This window comes from Nanorana parkeri, unplaced genomic scaffold (genome assembly GCF_000935625.1).
Source record: "Nanorana parkeri isolate BGI_ZX_2015 unplaced genomic scaffold, ASM93562v1 scaffold1748, whole genome shotgun sequence".
Lineage (NCBI taxonomy): Eukaryota > Metazoa > Chordata > Amphibia > Anura > Dicroglossidae > Nanorana > Nanorana parkeri.
Window position 1 is genome coordinate 8,546 of NW_017308016.1, and position 13,380 is coordinate 21,925.

Genomic DNA, 13,380 nt, shown 5'->3' on the forward strand with positions numbered 1-13,380 from the left:
AGGAGAACTGATCCTTCTTTGATCCGTGAAAGGAGAACTGATCCTTCTTTGATCCGTGAAAGGAGAACTGATCCTTCTTTGATCCGTGAAAGGAGAACTGATCCTTCTTTGATCCGTGAAAGGAGAGCTGATCCTTCTTTGGTCCGTGAGAGGAGAACTGATCCTTCTTTGATCCGTGAGAGGAGAACTGATCCTTCTTTGGTCCGTGAGAGGAGAACTGATCCTTCTTTGATCTTTGGGAGAGGAGAACTGATCCTTCTTTGGTCCGTGAAAGGAGAACTGATCCTTCTTTGATCCGTGAGAGGAGAACTGATCCTTCTTTGGTCTTTGGGAGAGGAACTGATCTTTGCATATTCACTTTTACTTATAGGTTTCCTTTCCACCTGAGCCCTGTGACTGGACAAGACAACCAGCACACAGATGAGCTCATCTTCTTGTCATTCTGATCTCTCAACCTATCAGCATTCTCCTTGCACTGCAGAACTGGCTCCTTGTACTGTTTCTCCCCCTCCATCTGTGTGCTCTGGTGTAAGGACTATACAGATACTGCAAGAGACTGATACATATAAAATTTAGGTACTTACGCTGCTTGCATTTAAAAAATGACAGATGACTACAGAGCTGCATTCATTTGTGCCTTTTATATCTGCCTGGAGTTCAGCTTTAACCTGAAGCTCCTTTTAGACATTAAAACACATAAACCGGATAGAATTACCCATTACGGCCACCCAGATGAATGCACTTTAGGAGCAGCAGGTTGTAACCCCCCTAATCTCAGCCTCCATTATTTATTCAGTCAAAGAATCCAGCGTGATACTTTGTGCAGACATATTAAATGTCAATCAGTGTGAGAGCTGCGGATAGAAAGAGTTAAGCGGCAAGCTGTCTCCTGGGATCCGGCTATCACGCAGGTATAAATGATTCAGCAGAGACATGGAATAAGTGGCTCTAGTGATGCCGTCAGCCTATTGTTGGTAACAGAATATAAACAGCATGCCAGACGGGCTCTGTGCCGCTACACAGAAATCCTGGAACTTTCCTCGGGCCGCCGCCATCGCAGATGACTAAACCAACTGAGAGATGCTGAATATACACACAGGGGCCAAGAGCCCAAGTCACTGCGTTGTGCGTTGCTTTATCAGAATGAATGATGGAAACAGACACAAAAGCTGCTCTGACGTTTCTTTGGAAGGAGTAACTATTGCCAATGTCTTAGATTTGCTTAGAATAAAACTGAAGCAACCTTAGGGAGGTTCTCTTCACAGGGAATACACAGATGATTACCAGGAAGGTTCTACAAAGATTCTTTGTACATCACTTATTGAAATGCTGCAGAGATCCAATCGGACAATTCTGTGTGACCTGTCCCTGCAGTAAAACATCATGACAACACGCCCAGAGGCATGACAGCTAATTAAACAGAGATTTTAAAGAGACCCAGAGAGACAAGCGCTCCTTATTTAATTAAGGTAGAACTACACCCCCCCTATCCCTTGCAGCCAGGGAAGGAGCCATCTTGGCCTCTATTTGGATTGCAGTTGCCATGGTGCTGCATATGTAATCAGCTACGACACCAGCCATTTGGAGGGCTTGAAAGTTCGGTCGAAAGCTGGAATAAGCACACTGACAACTGACGACTGGCATGCCTTTAAAGTGACACTAAACTCAGGAATTAAATCTTAAAAATACATTCAAGTCCCTTAATTATTAACAACAATGTATCCTATTTGTGTATCACTCGGCTGTAGATCCTCCAATCATCTCTGACACTGTCCTTCCTTCTGGAGGGGGGCTACTTTTGTTCCCCATGGTCCCTGTGTGTGTTGTAAAGTAGTCGCCACTCCAAGCTCACTCCTGTGATGGACTACAATCTCATGTTTAGTTTACGGATTTGTACTGAGATTGTAGTCCGGGGAGCGAGCTTGGAGCGGTGACTACTTTACAACACACACAGGGGCCATAGGTTCAGGGTAGATGACTGTCTCTGGATGCAATTGGTCTGTGTCCAGGGAGAATCATCTATCCCGAACCACAGGTCGTTGTTCCATGCACAGTTCCATGCAGACAGATGCGGCAGCCGTCACTCTGTCATTCACTTGAACAGGCACAGCGATCACATCTATATGGACAAACCTGGGATTCCTGCCACAAGAATACATAGATTCTTCCTGCAGGAATCCCCACGCTTATCCATCCCGGATTCCCGCCTGGCTGTGCTTGTCCAGACTGAGAGCCGGCATTTCTGCTGTACTGTGCAGCACTGGCCTCCCGCCACAGTATAATGGACCAGCACTTTGCCCAGCTTGCCAACAGGGAGAAGGATTCTGTATTCAACTCCGTGGTGGTAAGCTGACACATGCAAAGTACAGAAGAATCTCTGCCTCCTGATTATGACACGCATTGCCTCATCTTAAAGTTGGATATACGCTCTTCTTTTTTTGGTTCAACCTGCCGGCTGTTTGTAGAAAATAGAACAGATTCCTCTACTAACGCTTCCGAATGTTGATTGAGAAATCTTCCGCTGACAGTGGCCGCTGTCAGAATACCTGAACAGAGCTGGCAGCACTTTGGCTCTGTTCGGCCGGGAATTTTCCGACATGCTCCTTCGATCAGCTGATGGAGGGATGCCGGTTGGAAAGGTCCCGGCTGCGACACCCGCACTTGAAATTTCGGTCGGTTCATCGAGAACCATCCGAGATTCAAAGTGTGTATACCCGGCATAAGCCACAGGGATCCTAATGCTGAGAAGTCTGATCTGCTATCTAAGGGCCCATTCACACCAATTGTGGTGCGTTCCAGAGCTACACCTGCTGGAACGCACAGCAAATCGCACACTAAACTTCCCCCTTCATTCTGGGGCAGGAGGGGGTATGGTGGTGTTTTGAAGTCAATGGCACCGCAGCCACGCATCCCCCCCCCCCCCCCCCCAGACCACTGCCAGCACACAAAAAATGCTGCATGCACTATTTTTTGTGTTTGCAGTGGACCGGAACGCAGGCAATGTTAAAAGTAGGGATGCGCTGATAATGCATCCCTACTTTTTTACCATATTACGGTCCTCGCCGATACCGAGACCGGTGCTTCTGCTAGAATGTAGCTGGCTTCCTGGGCAATCAGGAAGCCAATGACGTGTCATTACCTGCCGCCCGGCTTCTCAATTGCCCGGGAAGCCGGCTCCATGCTTTTTGGTCCGCTCAATGTTGAGCTTCCTGGCCAATAAGGAAGGTAAAACATTGCCTGCATTCCGGTCCACTGCGAATGCAAAAGAAATGCTGCATGCTCTATTTTTTGTGTTCGCAGTGGACCGGAACGCAGGCACTGTTTTGCCACGCGTCCAATTGCACTGCTGGCGCAGGGGGGAGGCGCGGCTGAGGTGCCATTGACTTCCCCCAGAACGAAGGGGGAAGTTTAGTGTGCGATTGCTGTGCGTTCCAGCACCTACTGCTCTGAAACGCACCGCAATTGGTGTGAACAAGCCCCAAAAGGACAGCTTTGCAGATGTACAAGGGGAGACATATGGGGTTGCTCCAAAAGCACATTTATCCTTTAAAACGTAGAAGACGCAGACGCAATGTAAATGAAGCACACAGCTAAATAACAGAGATCAGCATTTACTTTCCTCTGCCGGCGTGAGCAGTAATTCTGACGTGTACTCTGCATCCAAAACCTATTCCTGCAACACCATCTCTCCCGCTGCACGTCACGTCTTGTAAAGGACGAGCCCGGCGCAGGCTTACCTCTCTGTAGATTGGCGATGGCCTCGTCGTAGTTCTCCATTTCCATCTGGCACTGCCCCAGGAAGAAGTGGGCCTTCACAGACTGGCAGTCCAGCTCCAGGGCGTGCTTGCAGTCGGCCAGGGCCTTGTCCAGCTGCTGCATTTTCAGGTAGCACAGAGCGCGGTTGGTGTAGTACACGGCGATGGAGGGGTTGCGGGTCTGGACAGGAAAAAGGAGAGTCAGTAAGAATAAAAAGGTAACAGACGTACACGGGAGCAGCTTCTCCAGGCTATCTGTTCTTTACCAGAGTCATACGTGGAAAGTAGTGTCCTGGTGTTCATATACTGCACTGGCGAACTGGAAACTGCTGGAATACACCTCTAGAGCAGGGGTAGGCAAACTCCGCCCCTCCAGCTGTGGTGAAACTACAAATCACATCCTGCATCTGCCTCTAGGAGTCATATCTGCGGCTGTCAGGCTGGCAATGCCTCATGGGACTTGTAGTTGCACCACAGCTGGATGGCTGGAGTTTGCCTACCCCTTTTATATAGGGATCACCAAATCTGAGAGACCCCCCAGCTCTCAAGACATGGGCTTCATCATCCAATAGGCTGTGCCGGTGTTATAAACCAGAGGACGCACATTTGGCCAATGGGACGTGACTATTATGACTAGGGATGCACCGATACTTATATTGGTGCTGATGCTGAGTATTTGGGCAAGTACTAGTACTCGCCCAAATGATCCGATGCCTAGCCCGATACTTCCAGTGCCAGGAAGCTGGGAAGTGAGTCATTACACACTGCCCGGCTTCCTGATTGGCCAGAAAGCCGGCTCCATGCTTTCTTGTCACCTAGTGACGAGAAGCATTGGGGACGGCTTCCTTGCTACTCTGGAAGCCAGGTGGCGAGTCTTTACACGCCGCCTGGCCTCCTTAATGGCACTTACGGTAACGGTAAGTACAGAAAAAAAAAAATATTGGTACTCAATACCGAAATACCGGTATCGGTGCATCCCTAATTATGACTGCTGACTATTATCCTTCAGGAGGAATAAACACATTAGAGGGAGATTTATCAAATCTGGAGCAGACAGAATCTGAAGCAGCTGTGCAGGGCAACCAATCAGCCTCTCGCTTTCATTTCCAAAGCTTAACTGAACAAATTGAAGAGAGAAGCTGATTGGTTGCCACGGGCAACTGCTCCAGATTCTGTCTGCTCCTGTCATGATAAATTCCCCTCTGTGTTTATTTTTTAAACTGCACCCCACAAAGCAGCCAATGCAGCACACTGCGACGCGCTACCCTGAGCTGTACTGCATCGGAAAAAAAGGCGCAGGTATGTTCTTCTGTCCGCTCTTGGGCATTAGAAGCCCATTCGCAATGCATCAGCTGCTGGGCAAAATAACAGACGTTAATGCCCTTATAGGTCCTGCCCCTCCCCCACCCTGTGACTGGGAAGTAAAAGGAAAAGCAGAAGATTAATGAGCTCATCTCTCTGCTCTCTCCTCCCAACAGCATGTACATAAGCACTGCTGCACTTTGTACTGCTTCTTCCTTCCCAGTCTGAGCTCTGCTGTATAAGAGGCTGCAGAAGGCTGATACCAGGTCAGGTTCAGGTACTTCTTACATTAAAATACATGTAATGGTGTAATAATGAATGCAGAGTGGCAGTATTGTGCGTCTTATTTCTGCTCAGAATTAAACGTACACACACAATGGATGACGGTGATAATAGAATGATGTTATATGAATTGCTCAGTGTGATGTAATAACATATATCGGTGACGTGCTGCGTATACTCACAATGGATGACGGTGATAATAGAATGATGTTATATGAATTGCTCAGTGTGATGTAATAACATATATCGGTGGCGTGCTGCATATGCTCATGATGGAGGACGGTGATAATAGTGTGATGTAATAACATATATCGGTGGCGTGCTGCGTATACTCACGATGGAGGACGGTGATAATAGTGTGATGTAATAACATATCGGTGACGTGCTGCGTATACTCACGATGGAGGACGGTGATAATAGTGTGATGTAATAACATATCGGTGACGTGCTGCGTATACTCACGATGGAGGACGGTGATAATAGTGTGATGTAATAACATATCGGTGACGTGCTGCGTATACTCACGATGGAGGACGGTGATAATAGTGTGATGTAATAACATATCGGTGACGTGCTGCGTATACTCACGATGGAGGACGGTGATAATAGTGTGATGTAATAACATATCGGTGACGTGCTGCGTATACTCACGATGGAGGACGGTGATAATAGTGTGATGTAATAACATATCGGTGACGTGCTGCGTATACTCACGATGGAGGACGGTGATAATAGTGTGATGTAATAACATATCGGTGACGTGCTGCGTATACTCACGATGGAGGACGGTGATAATAGTGTGATGTAATAACATATCGGTGACGTGCTGCGTATACTCACGATGGAGGACGGTGATAATAGTGTGATGTAATAACATATCGGTGACGTGCTGCGTATACTCACGATGGAGGACGGTGATAATAGTGTGATGTAATAACATATCGGTGACGTGCTGCGTATACTCACGATGGAGGACGGTGATAATAGTGTGATGTAATAACATATCGGTGACGTGCTGCGTATACTCACGATGGAGGACGGTGATAATAGTGTGATGTAATAACATATCGGTGACGTGCTGCGTATACTCACGATGGAGGACGGTGATAATAGTGTGATGTAATAACATATCGGTGACGTGCTGCGTATACTCACGATGGAGGACGGTGATAATAGTGTGATGTAATAACATATCGGTGACGTGCTGCGTATACTCACGATGGAGGACGGTGATAATAGTGTGATGTAATAACATATCGGTGACGTGCTGCGTATACTCACGATGGAGGACGGTGATAATAGTGTGATGTAATAACATATCGGTGACGTGCTGCGTATACTCACGATGGCTTTGCTGTAGCAGGAAACAGCCTCTTGATATTTGCGGGCGACAAACAGCCGGTTGCCCTGCTCCTTCATCTCCTGGGCGCTGGCGCTTTTCTCCGGGCTCCCGCCGATGTCGCCTTGACCCCCGCTGACACCCGACGGGCGTCCTCCGCCGCTCCCGCTGTCCTCCTTCCCTTTCATAGCGGGGCCGCCGGGGGTCACCCCTCCAAACCTCGGGATGCTCGGTGTCACCCCCAATTTCACAGCTCACGAGGGACCCCTGCGGGTAAAAAGGGGGATCCCCTTACATCAGTGTGAATGACATCTGCAGTCCCCAGTCTCTTCTTCTACCAGAACTCCGGGGGAACAATTCCTGAGGGGTGCAGCCCCAATGCAAGAGATAACCAAGTCATACTCACCCCAAACTGGTGACATCTCTATTGTCTGCCATTGGCGGCGCCCTCCGCGCTCATTCCAAGCACCCTTCCCCATATTCGGGGTAGTCCGGTAAGGAGTGCAACAAACCTTTCTCTTCATCTCCTTCTCTGACCGGTCCCTGGAGCCTCAAGAGCCGGCTTCACGGGTAATCAAGAAGCCAGGCGGCATGTAATGACACACCTCCCAGCTTCCTGATTGCCCGGTTAGCCGGCTCCATGCTAGCGGAAGTACCGGTAGGGGTGCATCCCTATTTTCAACAGATGCGAACGGGAGGCCACCCAAAAATAAATGTGTGGCTGGAGACGGTGCACAGCAGATCCGGTGCGTTATGTTACCCTGAATAAACATTGTGCGTGTTCTACTTTTTTCTATCAGCACGTAACGGAACACCACAGGAGGGGTGCGGACCACCCCCATTCACACCCCCCACTCATTGTTCGGTGCCCTTCTGTTAGCATCCGTCAAAAAACATATTGCACCGCAACTGATCCGGTGTGAATGGGCCCTTTAGCTCACCACACACGTTACCATCTGATTGTACAATCGCTTTTATATCCACCAACACCTATGTAGTGCCGGGGGGCGTCCTGACTGAAGGCAGATTGATCGGATGGATCAGGGACGCCCTCGTATTACATAGATTTGGCCAATCTAAAATTGATTGTACAAAAAAAAAAAAATTGGCCGGTCAGATGGGAACGTGTGTGGTGACCCGAACAGCGAGCCGGCTCCGAGGATCAGCGGAGTAGAACTTTGTTATTTTGAACCTGGACAGAAACGAGCACTTAACCCTTGCAGGGCCAGTTTAGGGTCCAGAAATGTTTCCCCAGAGTTCTCCTTTAAAAAATGTCTATTAACATGAAACTGATTAAAGGCGATTACCCGAAAATTCATCAAAGTATCACACACAGAAATAAACAATCCAAATCAAATCATTAGGGATGCACCCAGACTGGCTATTCGGTATCGAGTAGCGATATTTTTATTTTCGATACTCGCTGATACAAAATACCGGAAGTCCCAATAAGGATTGTAATGACTCAACACACACCCCCCACTTCCTGATTGGCTGGGAAGCCGGCTCCATGCCCTTGCGTCACCAGGTGATGAGCAAACATGGAGCCGGCTTTCTGGCCAATTAGGAAGCTGGGGAGGGGGTAATGACTCACCGCCCGGCTTTCGAGTCATTACACGCCCCCGGACTTCCTGATTGGCCAGGAAGCCAGCTCCATGCTCCCGTCACAAAGTGACGAGGGAGCATGGAGCCGGCTTCCCCATCAATGAGGAAACTGGGGAGCGAGTCAATATTTATATGTCCCCTGTGTTAGTCCCGGCACCCTCTAGTCATATTTATGTCACCTGTGCTAGTCCTGGCACCCTCTAATAATATTTATATGTCCCGTGTTAGTCCCGACACCCTCTAATAATATTTATATGTCCCGTGTTAGTCCCGGCACCCTCTAATAATATTTATGTCCCCTGTGTTAGTCCCGGCACCCTCTAGTCATATTTATACGTCCCCTGTGTTAGTCCCGGCACCCTCTAGTCATATTTATACGTCCCCTGTGTTAGTCCCGGCACCCTCTAATAATATTTATATGTCCCGTGTTAGTCCCAGCAACCTCTAGTCATATTTATACGTCCCCTGTGTTAGTCCCGGCACCCTCTAGTCATATTTATGTCACCTGTGCTAGTCCTGGCACCCTCTAATAATATTTATATGTCCCGTGTTAGTCCCAGCAACCTCTAGTCATATTTATACGTCCCCTGTGTTAGTCCCGGCACCCTCTAGTCATATTTATGTCACCTGTGCTAGTCCTGGCACCCTCTAATAATATTTATATGTCCCGTGTTAGTCCCAGCAACCTCTAGTCATATTTATACGTCCCCTGTGTTAGTCCCGGCACCCTCTAGTCATATTTATGTCACCTGTGCTAGTCCTGGCACCCTCTAATAATATTTATATGTCCCGTGTTAGTCCCAGCAACCTCTAGTCATATTTATACGTCCCCTGTGTTAGTCCCGGCACCCTCTAGTCATATTTATGTCACCTGTGCTAGTCCTGGCACCCTCTAATAATATTTATATGTCCCGTGTTAGTCCCAGCAACCTCTAGTCATATTTATACGTCCCCTGTGTTAGTCCCGGCACCCTCTAGTCATATTTATGTCACCTGTGCTAGCCCTGGCACCCTCTAATAATATTTATGTCACCTGTGCTAGCCCTGGCACCCTCTAATAATATTTATATGTCCCCTGTGCTAGTCCTGGCACCCTCTAATAGTAATATTGACATACATGTCCCCTGTGTTGGTCTTGGCACCCTCTAGTCATATTTATATGTCCCCTGTGTTGGTCTCAGCACCCTCTAATAGTATTATATACATGCACAGTGAGCCAGTCTCAGTTCCCCCATCACCCGTGGGGGCAGAGCCCCTCATACCATCCCCTTTCCATAGAAAACACTCAGCACCTATATTACCTCAGGGTCTGCACAGTGCTGTCTGGGGCCCTACAGGAGCCTGTATAGAGCAGCCCAGCTTTGCTATGGTAACCCCCCTTGTCCTAGAGAACCCCCGGGACCTCCAGCCATAGGCCGCAGCGGGACACACAGGTTGTTCTTCCCCTTCCTTCAGGCCAGCTCCAGCCCGCAAAGCCTCTGATCCAGCCAAGCAGCTAGTCCCAACCGGAACTTCCGTCTACTCCGACCTGTGACAAACCTCCTCTGACACAGGCCAAGCTCGCAGCGATTTTAGGTGTGTCTTCACTTTGGAATGCGCGGTGTCCGCGAGGGAAGACATTTTGTCGGAGATCAAGTGCCCTGCAGATGTTAGGCAAACGGCGTCACCCATCATGGCTCCGTGACGGAGACAGATAGCGTAGGAGAATTTGATCTCTAGCGTTTGGAGCGCGGGCGCAATGATTGGCTGTCTTTGGGTAACAAGGGGCGTTCTGGGCCAATGGAAGACATGTTGGGGGGTGGAACGCAAATCGGCGGCGCTGGAACGCACACGTGATCAGAGAGGCGCTCTCTGTGAACTTGGGACTGGCAAGTATGGGAATGCACCGCTTGTAACTGGGATTAAATCATGTGGATTGGGGGGCTTTTTAATACAAAACTAGCTACGCATTGAAAGCAAGGGAGCATGGAATACAAGTTTTCAGATATAGCAGACTGGTGATAGGTAGTGCCCCTTCAATGTTATGCAATTGTGTACCTGCATCCGCCATTTGCCATGTAAACCTGAACTCCTGACAAATCAACACCAATAAATGCAGATTATCAATGCATTATCTAAACACAATTTAAATGCAACTAGAGTTAAAGCTGAAGTTTAATCTTCTTATATTGTCGTTGTTGTCGTCGTCGTCATCCCCATCAATATGATAATAAACAAATTAAATAAAACTTTTCCCTTTTTTTTTTTTGATTACATTCCTTTTTTTTTAATCTCCAGTGGGGCCTGGCAGGATGCTGCACCCTTCCTGAAAACATCACAGCACCCTGCCTCAGCACTCCTCTGAAGAGCCCTCAGCTCTGATGCAAGCAGTGGGCTGGCTCTTGGGAGGAGTTATGCAAATGTAAAATGCCACAATAGGCGGGTGTCTGTCTAGAGGAGTGGCCGTTCCAGGGCGGGTTGAATTGGCACGCAGGCTGCCCTAGGTAATACCCGCAATGAACTGAAATTTAATTAAAAAAAGGGCAGGGGAGGAAAGTGCTAGATGATACTGGAATCCTCTGTTGTGACGAGCTTAGCTTAAAGTCAGCCATTGTATGTGTCTTAGTAGGTTAGAGGATTTCCAGGAACTTATGTAACCAATATTCTTGTGTAATGTATACATGCCCGCCCCTGTGGAATGCACCATTTTGGGAGTATGCTTCTGTTCTTGTTACACAAAATGCCAACTGTTATCTCTCCCAGTACCGGTCTGTGCCGTGTTATGCTACACGCACCTGTGTGCTTCTCCCTATAAAAACTTGCAGCGCTCTCCAATATAACAGAACCGCTCGCTTACCGAACCTGAACTGTTCTCTGTGTGCACACACACTGGATTTCAATGTAGGTCTTGGGTTCTGTCATAACCATTTGGCGAGCCGAGAGCCAGGAGTTGGACTGAATTGCCAGGTCAGCCGCAAGAAGACCGTGGACTGTGCTCATCGCAGACACCTAAAGGCGCCTGGTAAGCTGAACCCCTTTGCTTCCTTTCTGTCTCTGCGATGAGCCCATCTTTGTGTCTGTCGGCTGCGCGGGATTAGTAAGTTCAACTTTCCAACCTTTCTCTGACACACTGTACATGATATGTTGGGTTTTGTCCATCTGGATTTCCAAATAGCAATCCTGAAGTAGTACGTGTGTTGGTTTAGTTATATTCATCACCCATAGATAAGTCTTTTAGGGGGATATTCACAAAGGAGCCGAAGGATCCAGCTGTAGCTTTGGCTGATCCGTCGGCTAGCTGAAGCCACCGGAGCCCTTCAGTTCAGTCCAACCGTAGGGATGTTGTACGAGCTATTCACTATAGCCTGTACAGCAGCCGAAGGCTGGCCTTCCACTCCCCTGCAAATGACAGCTGGGCGGAGCGGATGGAGGTCAGATATAAGACCGAAGGGAAGGACAGAGGTCAGATATAAGACTGAAGGGAAGAACGGAGGTCAGATAGAAGACTGGAGGGAAGGACGGAGGTCAGATAGAAGACTGGAGGGAAGGACGGAGGTCATATTTAATACCCGAGTTCTGTCTCTTGTAATAGCCTGTACAGCAGCGCTCAGACTGGGATAGGGAGGGGGGAGTGCTAATGGCCAATCAGGCATCCTGCATGCTAATATACTACAGAGGAACATGCTGACTAGAGAAGTGGGATGACCTGAACAGTCTGTTACTGCTCCTTTACTGTCCAGTCACAAGCCGGGGGTGGGGAGGTGACCTAGCTGCAGTAGAGAAAAGTTAGGTCGCTGTGGCTGGTTTTGCGAAGCATGATTTATTGTGTACTGGGCCATAGAGGAGGGATCTGTAGATCATGAAATCAGTACATTAGACTCATCAAGTTTCCCTTTTTACCAAAGCACAGCTCTAATCTTCTCCCTTTCCCTGCACAGAGGGGAGACGCGGCCCAGGAAAATGGCGCTGACGTCCAGTCTCTTCCAGTGCAGCGATCCAAAGAAGTGGCAGCAAGTTTCTGATATCTACTGGGATGTGGTTGAGGCCGCGGGAGCCAAGAAGAAACGATTAGTAGAGCTGGATAGATGGTGAGTCAGAGTTCAAGAGGCAGGACCAAAGCCAGCCAGCCAGCCAGGCAGGCCAACAGGAAAGATATTCTATAGTTCACGTATGTATTCATATACGAGTCAAAGAATCAAGTTCAGCTGAAGCCGCCTTTGGCTAAAAATCATCCCATCATGCAGCTCTCCATCCTGATATGAAATCATCTCACATTCATTAGTTAAACAAACATATTTTTCTTTTACTTGTAATATTACTGTTTTTCCACTTCCTGGTCCTCTTTGCACAAGTGATATAATGTGCCCAAGCGTTGCATCCTGGGAAGGTGACATCAGCAGATCATCGCTGGGAAATCTCATCTGTAATCTCACCAGATCTCAGGGAAAGGTATTTTCCTCCCCTGAAATGATGTACATGGTCACACGTCCTAGTCACATGGGCCAGAGTTCCAGGAAGTAAATAGAGATGGATTAATCTGCCCTATAGCAAAAATGGCTGCCGTGAGAAGAATGGGGAGGAAAAGAATACAAAGCCGGCAATGATCTAGAAGTATGTGTTTTCTAGATTGTCATTACTAAACATTTCTAAAGATGACTTTGTTGTTATTTTGAAGATCAGGGTGAAGGGCCTAAAGTAAAGGGCCATCTCCATTTACTTCCTGGAACTCTGGCCCATGTGACTAGGACGTGTGACCATGCACATCATCTCAGGGGAGGAAAATGCCTTTCCCTGAGGTCTCCTGAGATTACAGATGAGATTTCCCAGCAATGCTCTGCTGATGTAACCGCCCCAGGACGCAACGCTCGGGCACATTACATAACTTGTGCCAAAGAGGACCAGGAAGTGGAAAAACAGTAATTTATAAGTTCATTCACACTGAGCGGATTGCCGCGCGATTTCCACCGCGATATCGCGCATTTTTGCTGCCCGATATCGCGAGAAGTCGCCGGCCAATGATTTTCAATGGAGCTGTCTTCATGTACAGCTCAGTGTCGCCCGTCGCGGTCGCAAGTCGCTTCTACAGGACCCATTTTGCGCGATTTTTCTATTTTTTTT

At 48.2% G+C, this 13,380-nt stretch overlaps 2 protein-coding genes across 2 annotated transcripts in view; one reads left to right on the forward strand and one right to left on the reverse strand.

Annotated features, from left to right (window-relative positions):
- STUB1 (STIP1 homology and U-box containing protein 1) overlaps positions 1 to 9,822 on the reverse strand; it is a gene marked incomplete at its 3' end in the record, with an annotated part of 18,074 nt that extends 8,252 nt beyond the window's left edge. The window contains exons 1-3 of the mRNA XM_018571383.1: positions 9,585 to 9,822; positions 6,684 to 6,945; positions 3,738 to 3,936 (exon numbers count right to left, since the gene is read on the reverse strand). Of these exons, the coding sequence (XP_018426885.1) occupies positions 3,738 to 3,936; positions 6,684 to 6,866 (382 nt within the window). The remainder of the gene's footprint in view (positions 1 to 3,737; positions 3,937 to 6,683; positions 6,946 to 9,584) is intronic.
- Positions 9,823 to 10,114: 292 nt separating this feature from the next.
- Positions 10,115 to 13,380, forward strand: part of LOC108799530 — an 11,296-nt gene continuing 8,030 nt past the window's right edge. Inside the window, exons 1-2 of the mRNA XM_018571394.1 lie at positions 10,115 to 10,165; positions 12,201 to 12,350. Coding sequence (XP_018426896.1) covers positions 10,158 to 10,165; positions 12,201 to 12,350 — 158 coding nt within the window. The 5' untranslated portion in view covers positions 10,115 to 10,157. The remainder of the gene's footprint in view (positions 10,166 to 12,200; positions 12,351 to 13,380) is intronic.